Below are 24,220 nucleotides of genomic sequence, written 5' to 3'. Positions count from 1 at the left end.
CTTGCCTCAGCCTCCTGAGTAGCTGGAACTACAGGTATGTGCCACCACACCTGGCTAATTTTTGTATTTTTTGTAGAGGCGGGGTTTCATTATGCTGGCCAGGCTGGTCTCGAACTCCTGACCTCAGGTGATCTGCCCACCTCAGCCTCCCAGAGTGCTGGGATTACAGGTGTGAGCCATGATGCCCAGCTGAGTCTGTCCTGCTCTAACCACTTGTCACTGTCTAATATTTTCAAAGAGTAGATTATATCTGCTAGTCCTAAAGATCATCCCTTGCACCCTGGGAGGACAGCAGGAACCCATCCTGCTAACCAGAGATATTAAAGGACCCTGCTGTGGGCTGAATTTTGTCCCAGTAAAATTCACATGTTGAAGCCCTAACCCCCAATGTGAGTGTATTTGGAGGCTGGGCCTTTAAGGAGGTTTTTTAAGGTTAAATTAGGTCATAAGAGAGGGCCCTGATCCCATAGGACTGGTGTCCTTATAAGAATCAGAAGGGATGGTGGGTGTGGTGGCTCATGCCTGTAATCCCAGCACTTTGGGAGGCCGAGGTGGGTAGATCATCTGAAGTCAGGAGTTCGAGACCAGCCTGGCCAATATGGTGAAACCCTGTCTCTACTAAAAATAAAAAAAAGAATTAGCTGGGCATGGTGGGGGGCATCTGTAATCCCAGTTACTGGGGAGGCTGAGGCAGGAGAATCACTTGAACCCACTTGGTGGAGGTTGCAATAAGCTGAGATCACGCCACTGCACTCTAGCCTGGGCAAAAAAGAGCAAAACTCCGTCTCAAAAAAAAAAAAACAGAATCAGAAGGGACACCAAGAAGAAAGGTTATGGGAGGACACAACAAGAAGGTGTCCCGCTAGCCAGGAGGAGAGGCCTCAGGAGACACCAGCCTGGTGGCACCTTGATCTCAGCCTCTACAACTGCAGAACAATAACCGTGTGTTATTTAAGTCACCCAGTCTGTGGTATCCTGTTTCGGCAGCCGGAGAGGATGAATACAGGCTCCCCCTGGAATCGCTCATTTGCTTATTCAGAGCTGCTATCTGAGTCACAGATCGACAGTAGTTAGTTTTTTTTCAGGACCAGCTTTGTAATTCACAGGGCTCCATGCAGAGCAAAAATGCAGGTTTCTCAGGCTGGGGGTGGTGGCTCACACCTGTAATCCCAGCACTTTGGGAGGACAAGGTGGGCAGACTGCTTGAGTCTAGGAGTTCAGGACCAGTCTGAGCAACATGGTGAAACTCCATCTCTACAAAAAATAGAAAATTTAGCTGGATGTGCTGGTGTACACGTGTAGTCCCAGCTACTAAGGAGTCTGAGATAGGATGATCTCTTGAGCCCAGGGGAGCTGAGGTTGCAGTGAGCTGAGAAGATGCCACTGCCCTCCAGCCTGGGGGACAGAGTGAGAGTCCATCTCAAAAAAAATTGTAATTAAAAGAATTTAAAAATGCAAGGTTCTTCGGCCGGGTGTGGTGGCTCACGCCTGTAATCCCAGCACTGTGGCAGGCCAAGACCAGTGGATCACTTGAGGTTAGAAGTTTGAGACCATCCTGGCCAACATGATGAAATCCCATCTCTACTAAAAATACAAAAATTAGCTGGGCGTGGTTGGGCATGCCTGTAGTTCCAGCTGCTCGGGAGGCTGAGGCAGGAGAATCACTTGAACCTGGGAGGCAGAGGTTGCAGTGGGCCAAGATCGCACCACTGCACTGCCTGGGTGACACAGCAAGACTGTGTATAAAAAAATAAAAATAAAAATGCAGAGTTCTTTGTCCAAAAAGCAGAAAAAAAGCTGTTTCCTTGCTGCCATGGTATCTTGTGACCAGGCCCTGTTGCTCTCTCCCAGGTACAGGGACACTCATGGGTCAGCATCAAGACACTTACAGGTGCCTGGGGCCCTGCCCTGTGACTCCTCACACACACCAGACCTGACCCTGACCGTCACTACTGGGGATAGAGAGGAGGGCTGAGGCAGTGGGTGGCGGAACCCCTATTCTGGGGTGGTGAGGGGGTGGCGGGAGGTGGGGGCTGCACCTAAGCCAGGGCTCCACATCCCCAGCACAGCCTCCACTGTGCCTTAGGACTTCACTGAGAAAACACAACTTCAGAGACAAATCCATCACCAGTTTCAGGAGGGCGACAGCAGAGGATGAAACCCCCAGCATGGGGCCATGTGTGCCTGCACTGATCACACACCCTGAGCACAGGCTCTCCTGCATCCTGGGGTCAGGGAAGCCCTGTTTCCTGTGCACATGACCTGAAGTGCTAGAGCTCTGTTGATCACTTCTTTCTTGCAGATTCTGAATGAATATTTTTAAATGAATTTTCCATTAAAGTCCCATGCATCTAGACCTCAGTAAATGCAACCTGGTTTTGCCCACCAGCTGAACAAAGGCACCTCCCTCTTTCTTGGCGTTTGCATTGACATGCTTGCCGTGCAGTGGCCCTCTGCCCTGTCCTTTCCCATGCTCTGCCCTAGATGTGATGCTCTGTAAAGTCTGATACTTGCCTTCCTTCCTTCTCTTTCCATGTCGTTGACTTAAAAAGAAGGCAGGACTTGATCGTGGGGCAACAGAAGAGACATGGGCTTGGAGCCGCTTCCTACTAGCAGAGTGGCTTTGAGCTATGTTTGAGTTCATTTTCTTTTCTTTCTTTTTTTTTTCTTGAAAGAAAGAAAAAAAAGAATGAAGAAGAGGAGGAAAAAGGAAGAGAAAGAGAGAGAGAGAATGGGAGTATTGCTTTCTTGCCCAGGCTAGAATGCAATTTAGTAATGAGTTTTGAAAACCTCTTTTATACCGATAATTATACTTAATGGTGTAGTCAGGAAAAAATAAGGGAAGAAAATAACAAACGAGCAGCCAACCAATATTTCATTTAAACCTATGAAATGCTATGCGATTACTGAGGAGTGATTTACTTCCAATTATGTAGTCACTTTTGGAATAGGTGTGAGGTGGTAATGTATGTTTTGTGTATTTGAAGTGGAGAGTTCTATAAATGTTTATTAAGTTTACTTGTTCCGGGTCTGAGTTCAAGTTCTGAATGTCCTTGTTAATTTTCTGTCTCGTTGATCTATAGAATCATTAGCTCTTCTTGTTACATTGATCCTTTTGCCATTATATAATGTCCTTCTTTGCCTCTTTTGATCTTTGTTGCTTTAAAGTCTACTTTAACAGAGGCGAGAATTGCATCTCCTGCTTTTTGTTTATTTGTTTATTTTTACTCTCTGTTTGGTTGGTAAATCTTCCTCCTTCTCTTTGTTTTGAGTCTTTGTGTATTGTTGCATGTAAGATGAGTCTGGATGCAGCATACCGATGGGTTTTGGCTTTTTATCCAATTAGAATATATATAAGTTTAATACTGGTATTTTTTTTTTTTATTGCATTTTAGGTTTTGGGGTACATGTGAAAAACATGCAAAGTTGTTGCATAGGTGCATTCATGGCAGTGTGATTTGCTGCCTCCCTCCCCCTCACCCATATCAATACTGGTATTTGATGCTAGCTGGCTGTTTTGCCCATTAGTTGATGTAGATTTTTCATTGTGTTAACGTTCTTGCTTTTTGATATATTTTTGGAAAGGCTGATATTGGTTGTTCCTTTATATGTATAGTGCTTCTTTCAGAAGCTCTTGTAAAGCAGGCCTGGTGGTGGTAAAGTCTCTAAGTACTTGTTTGTTCGCAAAAGATTTAATTTTTCCTTCAGTCATAAAGCTTAGTTTGGCTGGATAGGAAATTCTGGGTTGAAAGTTCTTTTCTTTAAGGATGTTAAATATTGGTCCCCACTCTTTTCTAGCTTGTAGGGTTTCTGCTGAGAGATCTGCTGTAAGTCTGATAGGTTTCCCTTTATGGGTAACCTGACCTTTCTCTCTGGCTGCCCTTAGTATTTTCTCCTTCATTTCAACCGTAATAAATCTGGCGATTATGTGCCTTGGGGTTGGTCTTCTTGAAGAATATCTTTGTGGTGTTCTCTGTATTACCTGGAGTTGAATATTACCCTGCCTTGCTAGGTGGGAAAGTTTTCCTGAATGATATCCTGAAGAGTATTTTCCAACTTGGATTCATTCTCTTCATTACATTCAGGTACACCTATCAAACGTAAATTAGGTCTTTTCACATAGTCCCATATTTCCTGGAGGCTTTGCTCATTCGTTTTTATCCTTTTTACTCCAATCTTGTCTTCTCGTTTCATTTCACTGAGCTGGTCCTCGACTTCTGATATCCTTTCTTCTGCTTGATCAATTTGACTGTTTAAACTTGTGCATACTTCGCGAAGTTCTCGTGTTGTGTTTTTCAGCTCCATCAATTCACTTATGTTCCTCTCTAAATTGTCCATTCTCGTTAGCATTTCGTCAAACCTTTTTTCAAGGTTCTTAGTCTCTTTGCATTGGGTTAGAACAAGTTCTTTTAATACACAGAAGTTTCTTATCACCCACATTTTGAAACCTGCTTCTGTTATTGGAACACACTCGTTCTCCATTAAGCCTTGTTCCGTTACTGATGAGGAATTGCGATCCCCTGTAGAGGGACAGGCACTCTGATTTTGAGTATTCTCTACCTTTTTAGGCTGCTTTCTTCCCTTCATTATATATTTATCCCTCTGTTGTCTTTGTAATTACCGACTTTCTAACTAGGTCTCTGAGCGGACGTCCAACTTTTTGATTCCCAGCGCCGAAATCTGAGCAATCCACTGCGCCGGCCAAAACAGCGGTGTTAAGATTGATGGTGCTTTTCTGCCCAGGAATCTCCAGACTCTGCACCAAGAACTGCCACTCTAAGGCACCAGCTAAACCGCTGCACCGGCCACAAGAGTCGCCCTGGCGACCCGTGGGGCTCCTCCGCTGGGAATCTCTTGGTCCGTGAGCAACAAATATTCGTCTGAAAGTGTGGCGTCCTCTCGTTCTCTGCGCTTTCACTGGGAGCTAGGTGCCCGAGCTGCTAGTGATCAGCTGTCTTGGATCTCTCCTTGTTTGAGTCCATTTTCATGCTGCAGATAAAGACACATATCCAAGACTGGGCAACTCACAAAAGAAAGGTTTCATAGACTCACAGTTCCACATGTCTGGGGAGGCCTCACAGTCATGGCGGATGGTGAAAGGCACTACTTACATGGTGGCAGACAAGAAAAGAGAGGTTGTACAGGGAAACTCCTCTTTGTAAAACCAACAGATCTCATGAGACTTATTCACTATCATGAGAACAGCACAGGAAAGACCCGTGATTCAATTGGAGTCCTGATTCGTCTCCATGATTCAATTACCTCACACCAGGTCCCTCCCACAACATGTGGGAATTGTGGGAGCTACAACTGAAGATGAGATGTAGGTGGGGGCACAGGCAAACTATATCAGGCTAGTTACTGAATTGCTCTGGTTTGGGGTTTTTCATCTGTGAAGTGGTGATACCATCTGCCTGCAGGACTGGGGGGACCATACCATGGGATTGTAGGGCATTTGGCAGCGTGCATTCTGCCACTGCTTCCCAGGAAGAAAGGGGAGATGCTCCATGCTGTTTTGTGCAAGGGAGGAAAGTGGTAGGCAGCAGGGCTTTTGGGGATGGAGCAGTCTGAGCCTGCCTGAGCTCTGCCACCTACTTGAGTTCCTCCTTCTGAAAACAGGCGTAACAATTTCTACATTGAAAGTTTGCTGGGAAGAGTAAAGGAAGCAACTTCTAGTATGAGACTGTAGCCAGGTTTGGCATACAGTAGGTGCTTAATAAATGCCATCTCCTTTCCTGCTCCCCCTGCTTGGAGTTTGCCATGTGACTGACCATCCCAGCAGTAGGTTTAGAGGACAGGGTAAGGGACACGTGGCCCAAATTCACCCCAATTTCATGCTTCAGGCAATCTCCTCACTTCTGAGACTCTCTTTTCTCATCCTCAAATGAGATTCAGCATATTTGCTCCTCTACCTCACAGGTTAATCAGCTTGAAAATTAAGTGAGGCAATGGATGCGAAATTCTATGCAAAGATTTTTTCCCATTCCGTTGGTTGCTGATTCACTCTAACGATGATTTCTTTTGCTGTACAGAAGCTCTGAAGGGTTATGATTCACACCATTTCCCTAGGTTTAGGTCACTAAATCTCAAATAGGACCCTTAGTTTCCTTCTTCCCTCCCCTCGTGCACCTACCCAGCTGGTATTGTAGGGACACCTGATGTGTTGGGGGAAAGCAGCCTCCGTGGTTGGATCACATGTGGACCTCCCTGGCTTTACGTTGTTTTTTTTCATGGACATAAAGGACAATTAGAGAAGAGGGAGCAGACTTGGGCAGGCTCTGGGTGGGAGGCAGTGCTGTGCAGATGAGACGGTCGCAGGGGATGTGCAGGGGCAGGCCACCTAGTTCAGGCTGGGGTCTGCAGCACACGTTAATACATGAATTATAGACGACTATGCCACTATGCTAATAACAGTCATTAGTATTCAGTAATCAATACTGTGTCAGAGTCTTAGTTTGAACCTCTACATGGTTTCTGCCACGCAGCCTGACCCCAGCCTGGGTTTATGATGAGGAACTTACTACCTTCAAAGCTTCTTTTATATTAATGTATCTCTGACCATTAAAAAGTATGTTCTTTGCTGGGCACGGTGGCTCACGCTTGTAATCCCAGCACTTTGGGAGGCTGAGATGGGCAGATCACCTAGGGTCAGGAGTTAGAGACCAGCCTGGCCAACATGGCAAAACCCCATCTCTACTAAAAATACAAAAATTAGCTGGAAGTGATAGTGGGTGCCTGTAGTCCCAGCTACTCAGGAGGCTGAGGCAGGGGAATTGCTTGCACCCAGATGGTGGAGGTTGCAGTGAGCTGAGATCATACCACTGCACTCCAGCCTGGGTGACAGAGCAAAACTCTGTCTCAATAAATAAATAAATAAAGTGTGTTCTCTACATCCACCCTTTCAGCAGTTTAGCAAAGTGGGGCAAGAGCTGGGGACTCTGGAACCAACCTGCCCGTAGTCAGTCACCACTATCTACTGTCAATGAAATCTTATGAGTTACCGAACCTCTGTGTGCCTCAGTTTCCTCCTTTGAACTGTGAGGATCCTAATAATACTTATAGGGTTATAATAGGATTAAGTGTATTAATATGGGAAGCACTTAGAACAGTGCTTGGCACATAGGGCAAGGCAGATGATATTACACTCTTCTATGATTTGTTTTCCCATTTGTGAAAGTATAAAAGTTGAAAAATAATTAAAGCACATTAAAAGTGGATTGGCCAGGCAGAGAGATAAATGAGCTGTTTGCATAAACATGAATTAAGAGAGTCACACTCAACTAAAAGTTATTCCCTGTTGAGGAGTGCAAACATCTGGAAGGAATTAAATGAGCGAAGAGGCTGGGTGGTGGTGTGTGTGAGCAGAGAACATGCCGTGACTGTTGGAAGGACAGAATCCATTTCTGGGATGTACAAATAATCCCACAAAGAGGAGGCTGCCCTAGACGAGTTGATGCCCAAAGAACATTTATCCGCAAATAATTTCTGTTCTGATTAGCCCAGGTACCTGAAGTGTCTTATTCCTATGAGCTAATGCATCACCTTGAAAAGGCCACTTCTAAAATGCAAGTAGACTAGGGAAAATAACAAGTTACCATGTCATATCTGTGAAATTCACAACATGAAAATTGTAATACTCAGGGCAGTGAGGTTGCACTCAACTCGGCACATTTTAACATCTGTAATGTAAATGTAAATTTAGTATAACTTTTTTTTGAGAAGTAGTTTGGCTGGAATTTTTAAGTCATAAAATGTCCATGCCTTTTGACCTACTAATCCAGCTTCTGGAAATGTATTCTTAGGAAGAATTTTAAAGCGGTGGGAGGAATCTTTCTGCATTTATTTACCATAATTAAAAAATAATTCAACAGTAGGAGAATGGGTAAATTAATGTGTCCCCTTGAGGGACTCGTAGGCAGTCATCAAAATTATAATTATAAAACAAAAGAGGTTAAAAAAAACGCTTATAAAAAGCACTTATAAAACAGAAGATGAAAAAAATGCTTATATTACAATATAATAATATTATTGTGTAGGAAAAACCCCAGAAATCAAATATAAAAGATTGGGTATGCATGTGAACAGAGCTAGAAAAATAGAATGAAAAGGCAACAGTGTGCTCTGTTGTGGGACAGTGGAAGAATTTCCTTTGTTTTATTTAGGTTTGTGACTATTTGTTGTGCAATGAACATCAGTAAGAGACCCAAATGAACTCTCTGGGAAGGGGTGGCTGATTGTCAGCCGTCCCCATATGGACCAAGTTTCAGTCCAGTTTCTTGCTCAGGGAGCAGAGTCCAGAGCTGGTAGGTGAGAAGGCAGCAGATGGGCAGGGCTGGGGACCTCCCAGGGTGCAGAGGACCAGCTGGGCTTAGGGACCCCCACAGAGGGAAGGAGGGGCTAGGAGAGCTGGGAAGACAGGTAAGGAAGAAAACTGTCCACTTCAGGGTCTTGTCCCTGGGCAAATGTGGCTTGAATCTGAGAGTTTACACTGTTCCTCCTAGTCACTCAAAAGCCCATTTTGAAAACCAGAACTTACAAAACTTGGAGTGTTCTCATGATTTCCGATAAGCTGTGGTGTCTCTTGGAGCTCTAGGGGCATCATGAGGAGAGACTGACATGAACTTATCAAGCTGTCCATTCCCCAGCCCTCTCTCAATACTTACCACCCACGAATGGACAGACACACTGGTTCTAGAATCAGATCCTGGCTGCTGCTGATTTCTCCAGTGGGCAATTCCTGTGGTTACCTGGGCTGTGACTGGGTCATGGATTCATTTCCCCAGAGCTCTTGCTTGTTTGACCACACTTCCGTTAACCTTCCAGAGCGGAGCAGTGGCGTGAACCCCTGGAGCAGGGGGCAGGGGGCAGGAGGCATGACATTAGGCAGGTCACTTATGCTTCTCTGGCCTCAGTCTTTTCATCTCCAAAATGGGAGCGAGATCCAGTTTACCAAAGACTGCACAGACCCAGTGACTCAAGTCTGCAAAGCCAATGTCTGAAGTCTGCAAAGCCCTGATGAAGCTGCCCGGGGTAGCTTCTTAATCTGTCTTACTTACTAGAAGTGTCATAGCCAGCATGAAAGAGATGCCCCTTCCATCATACTTTGTCCAGTCTGTTCATACCTTGAAAAACTTCATTTTGTTCAAGGATCACTTTTTAAGGGGATGTGACAGATAGTCTGTACAAAAGAGGACAGCCAGGATGTATAGAGGCTTAGGACCTTGTCATGAGCATGTAAAAGAAGGAACTGCAGATTTTAAGCTGGAAAAGTCATCATATAACAGGGATATGGTACTTGTCTTTGAAATTCTGAAGGGCTATCTTGTGTGAAACAAAAAAATATGTTACTAGCTCCATGTGGCGACAAAGAATGGTATCAGTGGGTAGAACTGCAGGGAGGCAAATTTCAAGTCTGAACAGAATAGAGAGAGTTCTGACACCACTGTCTGAAGATGGAGAGACTGGTGTAAGCAGGGGCGCAGGGACCCCTTTGCAGTGTGATCTTCTTAAAGTGCTGGGTGGAAGAGAAGTCAAGGCAAGGCTCCAATACCCCTTCAGCCCTGTGAGCCTCTTAGCCTAAGCTGAAATGACTTATCTCCTCCAGGGTAGCCACCATAAATGCTATGTGCTTCCAGAAGCATCACTGGAAGATTGTAACAGCTGGCCTTCCCATGCCTCGAGAAACCTCACCACCTATATCCCTCCTTCTCAATGTGAAGTTCTGGAAGAGAACTTATTCCGTCTGACTTTTCTCATGTTTGAACAAGCTGTGTACCAAGATCCCCAGTTACCTCCAAGATGTTCAAGGCATAATTTGTTCTGTGTCTCATCTGTTCCACCTCCTACCTACCCCACCACCAGGCCCAATTTCCCTTTCTCTGGTATGCAGAGCAGAGTGGGGAGCAGCTGTGGACAGGACACAGCTAACAGACAAAGAGCATCGTTAGACAGCCCCACTCAGGGTTTGTAGCATACCTGAGTCAGTGCAGTCCACGACCTCCCAGGAGACACAGGGATGCTAGATTCTAACGATGAAGACACACATTATTCCACTTAACATGGCACAACAGCTGCTTATAACCAAGAAAAGGGAACTTCTCCAGCAGGAGGGGGTGGGGGATCACTGGGATGGGGTTTTTGCTGAAGAGGAGGGGACCTAGAAGTAGTAGAAGCCGCAGAGAAGGAGCATATCAATATAAAAGCAGTCTTCATTGGACTGTGTCTGTCCAATCATGGACTCTGATTGGATGACAAGTATTGAGACACAGCTGTTGGAGAATGGAAAGCTTGATAATTTCATGTCAGTTTCTTTTCATGATGCCCCTGAAGCATCAAGAGACACTGCGGCTTATCAGAAGTCATGAGAACACTCCGAGAACACCCAGACAGGCTGTTGGCACAGCACGTTAGCAGAAGGAAATGGGACCCTGAACTCAGGAGGCCAGAAAATAGACACGGTGGCCTTGAGCCTGGCTGAGTCTGCTGCTGAGGTGGTTTTCCTTTAGATAGTCCTGAAGCTAACTTGAGGGGAAGACCGCAGGCTCTGGAGCAAGCCCTCTTGGATAGGATTTACTTGCTGTAAATTGTTACCCTTGGCAATACTGGCAATACTAATAACTCTAACTATAAAAGGGGATAAGAATGGTACTGTCTTAGTCTGTTCAGGCTGCTATAACAAAATACTGTAGACTGGGTGATTTATAAACAACAAATGTATTGCTCACGGTTCTGGAGGCTGGGAACTCCAAGATAAAGGTGCCCGCAGATTCATGTCTCGCGAGGGCCTGTTTCTCATGGATGGCGCCTTCTATGTGTCCACGTGTCAGGAAGGATGAACAGTTCCCTCGAACCTCTTTTATAAAGTCACTAATCTCATACGTGAGGGCTCTGCCCTCGTGACTTAATCACCTCCTAAAGACCTCTCTTACTATGGCTTTGGTGATTAAGTTTCCACATACGAATTTTGGGGGGAGGGGCACATTCAGATTGTAGCAGGTACCCACCTCCTAAAGTTGAGAGGATAACACCACCCAACATCTTAATCTGATCTACCTGAAACTGCTGATAATGCAACCGCTTTTCAACATTCAAAACTGGCAGGTTCATAGGGGTCCACTGAATTAACCACTCGATAATTTCATGCCAATTTCTTCTATGTATGAAGAATTGGTATGGGTGTGACCCCATACCAGTTCAATCACCATTTCTGCAGGTGAGACACCTAGCCAGATGATGTAATATGCAGGCAGGTTTGGGGACCACTGGCTTAGCACAACGCCTGGGATCTAGTGAAGCGCTCGGCGCACCACCTCTGCTTTTCATTCGTCTGTCATTTATTGAGCACCTACTGCATGCCAGGCTCTGGCTGGGTTCGCCTCTTGTCACCGGGGCCTTCCTCCCCAGCGGTGCTCACGTCTCCCCTCCTCCTCCTCCTCCGCAGTGTCCAGGCCGCGCAGCTCCCCTGACGACCTGAAGGCCCTGACCCGCAACGTGAACCGGCTGAATGAGAGCTTCCGGGACTTGCAGCTGCGGCTGCTGCAGGCTCCGCTGCAGGCGGACCTGACGGAGCAGGTGTGGAAGATGCAGGATGCCCTGCAGAACCAGTCGGACTCGCTGCTGGCGCTGGCGGGCGCGGTGCAGCGGCTGGAGGGCGCGCTGTGGGGGCTGCAGGCGCAGGCGGTGCAGACGGAGCAGGCGGTGGCCCTGCTGCGCGACCGCACCGGCCAGCAGAGCGACGCGGCGCAGCTGGAGATGTACCAGCTGCAGGTGGAGAGCAACGGCAGCCAGCTGCTGCTGCGGCGCCACGCGGGCCTGCTGGACGGGCTGGCGCGCAGGGTGGGCGTCCTGGGCGAGGAGCTGGCCGACGTGGGCGGCGTGCTGCGCGGCCTCAACCACAGCCTGTCCTACGATGTGGCCCTCCACCGCACGCGGCTGCAGGACCTGCGGGTGCTGGTGAGCAACGCCAGCGAGGACACGCGCCGCCTGCGCCTGGCGCACGTGGGCATGGAGCTGCAGCTGAAGCAGGAGCTGGCCATGCTCAACGCAGTCACCGAGGACCTGCGCCTCAAGGACTGGGAGCACTCCATCGCTCTGCGGAACATCTCCCTCGCCAAAGGTACCGCCAGGCCCATGTGCCTCCCCCAAGGCCCCTCCTGATGGGGCCTTCCTCCTGCACGTGCCTCACCAGGGACTCAGGAGTCGTCCCCCTCATCCCCAAGTGCACTTGCCATTCCCAGCCCATACTCTCTCTTAAGTCTTGCCCTACAAGAGTCTGGAATTTTCTGCCCCAGTGGCATGTACCCACTTCCAGGGCCTGCACAGGTCTCTCCCTGGGTAAACGTCCTGGGTAGAGGCACATTCAGTGGCCATTCTTCTAGGTGTGAGAGTTCACCCCAGCGGTGACTAATGGGAGCCTGGTGGGTGGTCACAGCTTGCGTGGATGCACTGGAGCCTCCAAGAGCTTGAGGTGGGTGCAGAACAAGGGGCTCCGGCCGGGAGGAGAGAGGGGCTGCTCTGGTGTCATTCCCATGGTGGAGTTCCTGGAGTCGGAAAATTCCAAACTTGAACCTAGCCTTTTAGGCTGTTACAAAGACTTATTCATTTAGGCAAAAGAACATATATCATTGAACAATCTGTTGGTTTCATTTGTAACTTTTTTTTTTTTTTGAGCTGGGGTCTGGCTCTGTTGCCCCAGCTGGAGGGCAGTGGTGTGATCATGGCAGCCTTGAACTCCCGGGTTTAAATGATCCTCCTGTCTCAGCCTCTCAAGTAGTTAAGACTACAGTTGCACACCACCACGCCCCACTACTTTTGTTGTTGTTGTTTTGGAGACAGAGTCTTACTTTGTCGCTCAGGCTGGAGTTCAGTGGCATGATCTCGGCTCACTGCAACCTCCAGCTCCCGGGTTCAAGAGATTCTCCTGCCTCAGGCTCCTGAGTAGCTGGGATTACAGGCATGCACCACCATGCCTGGCTAATTTTTGTATTTTTAATAGAAGACAGGGTTTCCCCATGTTGGTTAGGCTGGTATCAAACTCCTGACCTCAGGTGATCCTCCTGCCTCAGCCTCCCCAAGTGCTGGGATTACAGTCATGAGCTACCACACCCAGCCAGTTTAAAAAAAATTATTATTATTATTATTATTATTATTATTATTTTGAGACGGAGTTTCGCTCATTACCCAGGCTGGAGTGCAATGGCGCGATCTCGGCTCACCGCAACCTCCGCCTCCTGGGTTCAGGCAATTCTCCTGCCTCAGCCTCCTGAGTAGCTGGGATTACAGGCACGTGCCACCATGCCCAGCTAATTTTTTGTATTAGTAGAGATGGGGTTTCACCATGTTGACCAGGATGGTCTCGATCTCTTGACCTCGTGATCCACCCGCCTTAGCCTCCCAAAGTGCTGGGATTACAGGCATGAGCCACCGCGCCCAGCCAAAGGTCTTGCTATGTTGCCTAGGCTGGTCTTGAACTCTGGACTCAAATGATCCTCCTGCCCTGTTTTCCCAAAGTGCTGGGACTATGGCATGCCAGCCCATTTGTTATCTAAACTATAATGGCAAAAATGCAGAAACATGAGGGCCTCCATTGTGCTTGTGCTGTGGGCCACAAATGATAGAACTCAGAGACCCAACTCCCTTTCTTCACCCCTGACAAACTTGTCCCCTTCCCTCCCTCGTGCCTTCCTGCTGCACATACCATCAGAGACACCTTTCATGAAATGTACTTCTCCCACATCGCCCCCCTGCTCAAAGCCCACAGTGGCTCCCCAAGGCCCACTGGGTTCATTAAAACCTCCTTAGTCTGCCATCAGCACTAATAATACCATTGTGAGCACCTACGATGTGTTACCTACTGTGCCAGGTGTATCTCATATGGGCATCTTTTGAAAACAGTAGCTCTCCAAGGGAGTGACATTTTCCCTATTTTATTGACAAGCACGCTGAGATTTAGGAAGCTTCCATAGCTTGCCCACAGCCACAGGGCCGAGAGGTGATGGACCAGCATTTCCATCCCAGACTTTCTGATCCCAGAGCTAGTGTGCTTCCCACTGCTGTCCTGCCTGCCTGCTCTTCCACTGCCACCCATGCCAGAGGGCACAGAGCAAATGGCTGCAGGGACCAGTGAGCAATGGCAAGGAGGAGAGGCTGCAGTGTCGGGGAGGAGGAGAGGCTGCAGTGTGGGGGAGGAGGAGAGGCTGTAGTGTCACGGGGGAGGAGGAGAGGCTGCAGTGTTGGGAGGAGAGGCTGCAGTGTCGGGGAGGAGGAGAGGCTGCATCGTGGGGGAGGAGGAGAGGCTGCAGTGTCACAGGGGAGGAGGAGAGGCTGCAGTGTCACGGGGGAGGAGGAGAGGCTGCAGTGTCACGGGGGAGGAGGAGAGGCTGCAGTGTCACGGAGGAGGAGAGGCTGCAGTGTGGGGGAGGGGGAGGGGCTGCAGTGTCATGGGGGAGGAGAGGCTGCAGTGTGGGGGAGGAGGAGAGGCTGCAGTGTGGGGGAGAAGGAGAGGCTGCAGTGTCGGGGAGGAGGAGAAGCTGCAGTGTCACAGGGGAGGAGGAGAGGCTGCAGTGTGGGGGAGAGGAGAGGCTGCAGTGTGGGGGAGGAGGAGGCTGCAGTGTCGGGGAGGAGGAGAGGCTGCAGTGTCATGGGGGAGGAGGAGAGGCTGCAGTGTCGAGGAGGAGGAGAGGCTGCAGTGTGGGGGAGGGGGAGGGGATGCAGTGTCATGGGGGAGGAGAGGCTGCAGTATCGGGGAGGAGGAGAGGCTGCAGTGTTGGGGAGGAGGAGAGGCTGCAGTGTCATGGGGGAGGAGGAGAGGCTGCAGTGTGGGGGAGGAGGAGAGGCTGCAGTGTGGGGGAGGGGGAGGGGATGCAGTGTCATGGGGGAGGAGAGGCTGCAGTATCGGGGAGGAGGAGAGGCTGCAGTGTCATGGGGGAGGAGGAGAGGCTGCAGTGTCGGGGAGGAGGAGAGGCTGCAGTGTCACGGGGGAGGAGGAGAGGCTTCAGTGTCACGGGGGAGGAGGAGAGGCTGCAGTGTGGGGGAGGAGGAGAGGCTGCAGTGTCACGGGGGAGGAGGAGAGGCTGAAGTGTGGGGGAGGAGGAGAGGCTGCAGTGTGGGGGAGGAGGAGAGACTGCAGTGTCACGGGGGAGGAGGAGAGGCTGCAGTGTGAGGGGGGAGGAGAGGCTTCAGTGTCACGGGGGAGGAGGAGAGGCTGCAGTGTGGGGGAGGAGGAGGCTGCAGTGTCATGGGTGAGGAGAGGCTGCAGTGTCATGGAGGAGGAGAGGCTGCAGTGTGGGGGAGGGGGAGGGGCTGCAGTGTCAGAGGGGAGGAGAGGCTGCAGTGTCGGGGAGGAGGAGAGGCTGCAGTGTGGGGGAGGAGAGGCTGCAGTGTCGGGGAGGAGGAGAGGCTGCAGTGTCGGGGAGGAGGAGAGACTGCAGTGTTGGGGAGGAGGAGAGGCTGCAGTGTCGGGGAGGAGGAGAGGCTGCAGTGTCGGGGGGGAGGAGAGGCTGCAGTGTGGGGGAGGGCGAGGGGCTGCAGTGTTGCAGGGGTGGAGAGGCTGCAGTGTCGGCGGGGAGGAGAGGCTCCAGTTTCCAGGAGGAGGAGAGGCTGCAGTGTCGGGAGAGGAAGAGGCTGCAGTGTCAGGGTGGAGAGACTGCAGTGTCGGGGAGAGGGAGAGGCTGCAGTGTCAGGGTGGAGAGACTGCAGTGTCGGGGAGTGTTAGGGATTATGGCAGGTCTAGTTCATTTTTGCCAGGCTAGAAGGTGGGCCCAGGTTGACAAGGTCTGCCTGTGTTTCAAGAGAAATCAGAAGTGTGATGTTCTGGAAATGTTTAATTGTTCAACTCGTGGGTCCTACATGGTCTTGGCGTGGGTGAAGCATCCAGTGTAATGGGGCACATCTTGTCACTGCCCTGGAAGCACAGCTCACCTTCACCACTGTCACAGCTGTGCTCCAGAGACTCCTCCACCTGCAGCGTCCTCCTCCTCCTCCCTATTCCCTCTTCCTCTTCCTCCTCTTCCTCTTCTTTCTCCTCTTCCCCTTTCTCCTTCTCTTCTTCCTTCTTCCCATCTTCTTCCTCATTCTCCTCCTCCCTTTCCTCCTCCTCCTCTTCCTTCTCCTCTTCCTGTTCCTTCTCTTCTTCCTTTATTCTCTCCTCTTCTTCCTTCTCATCCTCCTTTTTTCCTCTTCCTCTTCTTCTCCTCTTCCTCCTCTTTCTCCTCCTTCTCCTCCTTTTCTTTCTTCATCTCCTCCTCCTTTTCTTCCTCCTCCACCTTTTCCTCCTCCTTTTCCTCTCCCTCCTCCTTTTTTTCCCTCTTCTCCCTCCTCCTTGCCCATCTAAATCCTGCTGATACTCCAGGATTTCACTCAAACCCACCTCCTCCAAGAACCCCCCAACCTTTCTAGCTCCCTGAAGTCTCCCTCTTTCGAGTTTCTGCATTTATCAGAGAGAAAGTATAAAGATGGGGTCCTCTGCATCCTTTCCAGTTTACATAGCACTTTTGTGTACCTTGTTTTGCTTTTAAATGGGACCTGAGGATGAACTGTGAGGTCATTTAAGGCAGCTGTTGTAGAGGGCAGGGTTGGATTTCAGCAGGAAAACAACTGAGACTGAGGGAGGAAGTCCCTGCCTTACTCAAGGCCTCATGGCTGGTAATGATCCAGCTGTAATAAGGTGTAATTTACATGCCATGAAATCCCCCCATTTTAGGTGTACAGTTCAATGATCAGGACCTTTAAGCCCAGTGCTCGGTTGTCATTCTGTTCCCCATAGTCCATCTGGATCTGTGTCTCTGTCCCCAGCATTAAGAGTGCAATGCACATAACTGGGACTTCATGAACGTCTGTAAAAGCAACTGTTAAATCTTGACACTGGGCGATCACTGGTTTCCCCGACACAGTCGGATTTCCTGGTCCTGGGTCACTTTGGGCCTTTACATCACAGAAATCAAAGGAGGGAGGAGGTAGAATTTCTTCTTCCAAGCACAGGATCTTAGCTTTTCCTACCTTCTCTTTTCCTTGACCTCCCTTGCCCCTAGCAATGTGTTCAGGAACTGATAGCATTAAATAGCAATTACAGTGAATTATGACCTACAATGTGGCAGGCATTTTGTAGACATGAATTCTCCAAATAGACATTCAAGACCAAGAATCCTCACATCCTTCAAAAAGGTCTTATTGTCCCCACTTTATAGATGAGAAGCCTGAATAACCTTCCCCCTGTTTCTTAGACAGCTGGCAAGTGGCAAAGCCAAGGTCTAAACACAGCCTTGCCTGGCCCAGAAATCCTGGCGGTTGGGATGGAAGCATTTGGCTTCCCAGCTGTAAGCAGTGAAGAGAGGAGAGTGGAGAGTGAGTTCCCTGTATCTGGGGCACTTTCCAGTCCCTTCCTTTTCTTAGCTAGAGACCTCACCATACTTCCTGCTAATACACCCTCCCAGGCTCCCCAGACACTTCACATCTGGGTTCTTTCATTTCTAAGTCCAGTCTCCTTGACTCAAACTGCAACTGCCCTGGGTCACTCCTTTGCCAGGGTACTTCTGGTGGGGTCCTCCACATAGTCTTTCTTTGGTCCTCAAACTAAATTTTATATTCAGTTCTCTTGATCTAAAAGTTTGATCTCAGTTCTTCCCAGGCCTGCCTGCCTTCCTGTCTTCAAGCTTTGGATTCTTGATGTGTGTATCCATCTGTTCAGGCTGCCATAGCAAAACACCATGGACTGGGCCACTTCTAAGCAGCAGATGTTATTGCTCACAGCTCTAGGACTGGGAAGTCCGAAATCCAGGCCTGCTCAGGGCCTGCTCCCTGGTTCATAGATGGCAGCTTCCTGCTGTGTCCTCACTTGGTGGAGGGGATGGGGTAGCTCTCTGGAGTCCTCTTTTATAAGGGTGCTGATTCCATCCACAAGGGCCTCACCCTCGAGACTTATCACTTCTCAAAGGCCCTGCCTCCTGATGCCACCACCTGGTGATTAGGTTGCAACATATTAATTCTGGGGGGTGCAAACATTCAGATCACTGCACGGGGGCTCCTGGCTCTTCACAATTGGATGGCACTTGGGCCCCCAGCTCTCATTATCACCACCACATCTGGGGTCTTTCCCACCTCCCTGTCTCTCTGTTGCCAGGTGCCTGGTGGTTATTACTAAAAAGATTCCTGCTGGTATATATGAATGTATTCACCATGCAACCTTAACAAGGCAGAACTCTACCCCGGCTTTTGGATGAGGGCTAGTTCACTAGAAAAGCTTCCAGGCATTTCCATACTGCTGTCTGCAGTGGCCTTTCTACCCTAGCTTTGTCCAGTTCCTCTATTAAGCTTTTTAAACACACACACCCACCTACATACATATACACACCCACATACATATACAAACATAACACATATATATACACACATACCTGCACACATACAAACACACCCACATGCACACATGTATGCATGTACATATACACAAACATATACACATGCATGCATATACATATGAACACATATATACACATATATACATATATACACATACATACACATGCACACATATATACATATGAACACATATATACACATATATACATACATATACACACACATACACATGCACATATGTATACATATGAACACATATATACATACATATACACATGCATACACATGCACACATATATACATATGAACACATATATACATATACACACATACATATACACATACATACACATATGTGCATATATACATATGAACACATGTATACACATATACACACATATATATACACATACACTCACCACACTCTCACCCTTTACCCTTTCCTGGCCAAGAAGTCACAAATACTCAACTATGTGTTTTTTCAAATATGAGCTTATTTACATTATTCCTGAGCTTGATCCGAATGATTTTTATTCCCTTACTTTGTCTCCAGTTTCTCTTTGGTGAGTATCTGCAGTGGGGGTTCTATTTTCCGTTTTGGATTTTTAGCATTAATCAGATCTATTGAAATCTGCCTGTGGGTTTGAAAGCAGCAGAGAACTTAGATCATCACAGAGGAGAAGCAGCAGAGGAGGGGAAAGGTAACCAGAGAGGGGAGGCCGCCCGGGAGGGGAGACATGATCAAAGACTCCGTCCGATGTCTCTGTTTGGCAAGGAGGCAGGTTTTCTGGAATCGCAGCATTTGGATGGAGTGGTAATAGATCTGAAATCATCCAGTCCACTCTTCTCATTTTGCAGTTGAGGATCCTGAGGCCAGGGAGGGGAGATGATTTGTCGAAGTCACAAAACCATCTAGTGACCCCGGCTGGGATGAAAAGATACATCTCTGGATTTATTAAAATAAGTTTGCAAAGCAGATTTATCTGCAGGCTGATTTTGTGAGGAAAAAAAAACACAATTTAGGAGACAGTCCAGTTCAGCAAATATTTATAAAGGGATTGCATAATAGAGGGGGCTTTGGATTCCAGGCTATCTCTGGGACTCTGGCTTCTGGGTAGTAGAGACCTTTGAAAGTGGGGACATCTCTGAGTGGAGTGACAGGTAAAGTGGCCTTTGTGCTCTACTGAGGACTGGGGAGTGTGACCTGGGCTGAGGTCTCTGGGACATTGTGTCGTGAGCCAAACTCTCATTTCTCCTTTTATGTGGACTCTGCTGGGAAGCGGGTGGAGTTGCCCCCAGCCCCACCCACCACCCTCTTTGCACTGGGGCGTCAGAGGACCACAGCGAGGGCAGTGTCAGCACCTTTCTGGGCCTGAGTCTCCTTGGCTGTGAAATGGGGTGCACATTCCCTGCCTTGTCCACTTCTCAGAGTCAAGAGAGATGCCTTAAATGATGAAACAGAGAGAACCCTCAAAAGTGTAAAGGTGATAGTGGCTGAGAGTCCAGGCCCTGGTGACTTGAGGGTGCTAGAAGTGGAGCCGTTTGCTGAGCCACTCCACCCTGTCAGCCTCCCTGTGGTTAGCGTGGTTCTGGGGGTGGTGTTTACTCTATGATTTTGATGACTGTACTGCTGGCTCCAGGCCATCAGCTGTCCTCCCAATTTGCTCTTGGCAGTCAGTTCCCAGATTCCAGCCCATGCAGGTCCCCTACCCCATCATGTGTTCTGGGATCTGGGAAGAGAGAAGGCATGGGTTTCCTCCCATTGGCTGATCCCTGAGAAATCTCTGATGCTTGTCCTGAATGCCTGGTCCCAGACCTCTCACCCCTTTGGGAAGATGCTTCCGGCAGGAGCAACTGCACTGGGGGCAGCATGAGGGAGCAGGGTAGATGGGTGGGCAGAGCCTAAGTGGGGACCCTAGGACCCTGCTCCTCCTTGTTCCAGCCACCTCCATGCCCTGGTCTGCCCTGGTGACAGAAGAGATGAGAAATGGGATGTGTAGAAAGCTGAGAAGTGGAAAAGCTCATCCGTTGGAACAATGGATGTCTTGGTCCTTCTGCTACTGCTCATTAGTCACTCTTCAGATCCTGATTGTGTGCCGGGGTTGGGCAAGGCACAGGCCACAGACAGTGCCCTACAGGAGGGTCTGGCCTCCTTGGGAACTACAGTTGGGGGTGGAGGATGGTGCCCAGGGAGTGGGCAGAGGCCCCCACAGGGGCATTGTGCATGAAGATCTCCCCACTGCCTTCCAGATCTGAGATCTGAGGGCTCTGCCGGTGGAACACTAAGAAATCAGAAGGGTGGCTGTATTCGTCTGTTCTCACACTGCTAATAAAAGCATACCCGAGACTGGTTAATTTATAAAGAAAAAGAAGTTTGATGGACTCAAAGTTCCACATGGCTGGGGAAGGCTCACAATCATGGCAGAAGGCAAAGGAGGAGCAAAGGCACATCTTACATGGCAGCAGGCAAGAGAGTGTGTGCAGGGGAACTCCCCTTATAAAACCATCAGATCTCATGAGACTTATTTACTATCATGAGAACAGCACAGGGAAAACCCACTCCCATGATTCAATTACCTCCCGCTGAGTTCTTCTCACAACATGTGGGAATTATGGGAGCTACAATTCAAGATGAAATTTAGGTGGGGACACAGCCAAACCGGATCAGTGGGCATGAAGGCAGCCTCAGGACTAAGAGGAACTGGAGTCTTAGGATCTGGCTAATGTTCAGGGACACCATGAGGAGAGCATTTGTGCAGAGGTGGAGGAAAGTTGGTGACTGTGAGCATTGAGCTGTAAGTTTGCAGCAGAAGGAGTCAGATCGTGAATGATCTGCAGGGGCCTTGACAGGGGAAGCTGCGCCTGTGGTGTAGTCAGGGGACCCCCGTGCTCTGAGTCCCTTTGGTTGCTTTGTTATTTCGGAGAGACTGATCAGACAGCAAGGCACGCATGGGCTGGAGAGAAACGGAGACAGGGTGGTTCTTATAAAGGCTGGAGCCAGGCCATAAGGACCCGCCGAGGGTGGAGGCAGTGAGGAAGGAGGTGGAGTCATGAGAAGGACCCTCCTTTATGAGAACCCTTGACCCGCAGATGTATGTGGCTGGAAAGGGACACGAAAGGGGGACAGGAAAGAGGAATCAGAGCAGGCTCGAGATTTCCAGCCTGGGTTTCTGAAAAAAAGGATAGCGTCAGTAAACACACTAAAAAGTCATATCCTGAGATTGCTTCACCTACGGGCAGCAGCAGTGATTTAAAGACACACTTGGTCCTAGGAGCACCTAGCGGCTTGGCCCCTCGAGGCTCTGTCCAAATCATCAGCCCTTCTGAGTCAGCCAGGCCAGTACCACCTGAGGATGTGACGCAGGCTTGGGGATGGGCGCCCACCTTTACTGTCCACCTCACCTTCTTCCCAGTTCATCTCTAGTAAAGGCCCTCACTAACCACATAGTTCTATTTTTAAAAGATTGGCCGGGTGCGGTGGCTCATGCCTGTAATCCCAGCACTTTGGGAGGCCAAGGTGGACGGCTCACGAGGTCAGGAGTTCGAGACCAGCCTGACCAACATGCCAAAACCCCGTCTCTACTAAAAATACAAAAGTAGCTGGTCTCTACTAAAAATACAAAATTAGCTGGGTGTGGTGGTGGTACCTGTAGTCCAAGCTACTCAGGAGGCTGAGGCAGGAGAATCACTTGAACCTGAGAGGTGGAGGCTGCAGTGATCCAAGATCATGCACTGCACTCCAGCCTGGGAAACAGAGCTAGACTCTCTCTCTCTCTATATATATATATTTATGTGTGTGTGTGTGTATGTGTATATATATATATGTGTGTGTGTATATATAGATATAGATATAGATATAGATCCATCTGTAGCATGTTCTTGAGAACTGCCTCTCCCTGGATGACCCAGCCAAGTTCCACAGGGTGATTTCAGGTGAGCCGGGAATACCCAGAAGTTGTCATCCTATAAAGGTTCTGAGGAGGCATTATGCAAAGTGGGGAGGAGTTATGCAAAGTGAGGTGATGAGGATGTCCCGCCACTACTCAAGATTGCAAAGCCCTTCTCGTCATCATGCCCCTGAATCCACTCAGTCCTCACTGCAACTATATGAGAAAGGAATTTTTTTACCTTCATTTAATAGAATCAGGACTCGAACCCAAGACTCGAAATCCATGCTCAAAACCCACCTTCCAGATGATGTACCACCCAGAGGCTCCACATCAGGGTCTTTGGGTAGCATCCTCCCTTGGCGAGACTGACTCCTGGGAAGACCCTCCCCCCACGCAAGTTGTCCCTGCACCTGAGGGACAGGTGAAATTGTCAGCACACCTCACAGTCAGGGAATTGCAGTCCTTTCAGCTGTGACCAGCTGGGTTCCTGGAGCACCTGGGTTCCCAGCAGGGTGGGGTGGTGGAGGCAGGGAAGAGAGAAAGGGGTGGGCCTTCAGCCCAGCAGTAGAGATCCAGGCACCCTCTCCTGGTTCCCTTTGCTGCAGCCTCGGCCTTAAGGGGAGACCCGTGGGAAGGGGTTCTGGAGCCCATTTGCTTCCTGACTCCACCCTTCGTTTCTGCGCCATCTTTGGTCTGTTCCCAGCAGGTTCTCTGACTCAATCCTGTGGTCTGAAAACTGGGATCACAAAACCTAGTCCTTCTTAAATGATTTGTACGCCTTGTGAATTGAAGAATTGTTGACTACTTTTTTCCCTGCCTGCGTGCCATGGAATTATTAAACAGCCGTCAAGTTTGGTTAGGGTCTGAGGACAGCGCCAGCATGAGGAAGGTATCAGTACATCTCAGCCTTGGCTGGCTGGTTGTTTTGTATGTATTATTAACACCTTCTGATCTCATCTACTCATTCATTCATCAAATATTTATTGTGCAAGACGTTACTGCTGCGCTGTGAGTCTGTGTGTTTTGGTTTCCTGCGGCTGCCATAACAAAGCATCATAAACTCGGTGGTTACACAGAAGCTTATTTTCTCACAGTTCTGAAGGCTCGAAGTCTGAAATCCAGGTGTCCGCAGGGCCACGTTCCCTCTGAAAGCTCAGGGGGACCCTTCCTTGGCCCTTCCTAGCCGCTGGTGCTTGCTGGCAGTCCTTGGTGTTTCTTGGCTTGGGAATGTGTCACTCCCATCGCTGCCTCCATGGCCACATGATGCTCTCATATCTCTGTGTCTCTATTTTCTCTTCTCATAAGGACACCAGCCATTGGCCTGAGGCCTGCCCTACTCCAGGGTAACCTCATTTTAACTCATTATGTCTGCAAAGAGCCTATTTCCAAATAAAGTCATATTCTGAGGTTCCTGGTAAACAGGGGATCGAGACATTATAAAGGCCATTTTTCATGGTCCTCCTCTTTTTTTTTTTTTTCTTTGGAGACAAAGTTTCACTCTTGTCGCCCAGGCTGGAGTGCAATGACGCAATCTCAGCTCACTGCAGTCTCCGCCTCCTGGGTTGAAGAGATTCTCCTGCTCAACCTCTGGAGTAGCTGGGATTACAGGTGCCCACCACCACACCCGGCTGATTTTTATATTTTTAATAGAGATGAGGTTTCACCACATTGGCCAGTCTGGCCTCAAACTCCTGACCTCAGATGATCCACCTGACTCAGCCTCCCAAAGTGCTGGATTACAGGCATGAGCTGCCACACCGGCTTCACAGTCCTTGTTTTCTCTTGAAAAGCAGCAGGAGGTAAGAGCTTACAGTCTGTGTCGTCACAGCAGGTACAGGGATGTAAAGGGTTTGGCCCTGTTCAGGGAGCTGGCAATTCTTTTAGGAAAGACAGAACACAGTCACTATGGCAACAGGACAAGGCAGGGTGAGATTACTGGTCAAGTGGCTCCAAGTGCACACATTCAGGCAGCTCAT

The 24,220-nt window shown here is 49.1% G+C and overlaps 1 protein-coding gene across 3 annotated transcripts in view; it reads left to right on the top strand.

Moving 5' to 3' along the window:
* The window catches only part of SCARA5 (scavenger receptor class A member 5), a 130,078-nt gene that overhangs the window by 56,980 nt on the left and 48,878 nt on the right, over window positions 1-24,220 (top strand). For all 3 annotated transcript variants that reach the window (XR_010339615.1, XR_010339616.1, XM_012435243.2), the window contains one exon: window positions 11,441-12,115. Coding sequence is in view for 1 of the 3 variants with exons in the window: in XM_012435243.2 (XP_012290666.2) it covers window positions 11,441-12,115 (675 nt within the window). In the remaining 2 variants the exon portion in view is untranslated. The remainder of the gene's footprint in view (window positions 1-11,440; window positions 12,116-24,220) is intronic.

This window comes from Aotus nancymaae, unplaced genomic scaffold, assembly GCF_030222135.1.
Source record: "Aotus nancymaae isolate 86718 unplaced genomic scaffold, 86718_ANA_hifiasm-v0.15.2.pri h1tg000079l, whole genome shotgun sequence".
Lineage (NCBI taxonomy): Eukaryota > Metazoa > Chordata > Mammalia > Primates > Aotidae > Aotus > Aotus nancymaae.
The sequence above is the reverse complement of the archived record's forward strand: the minus strand, read 5'-3'. Positions and strand labels throughout refer to the sequence as shown.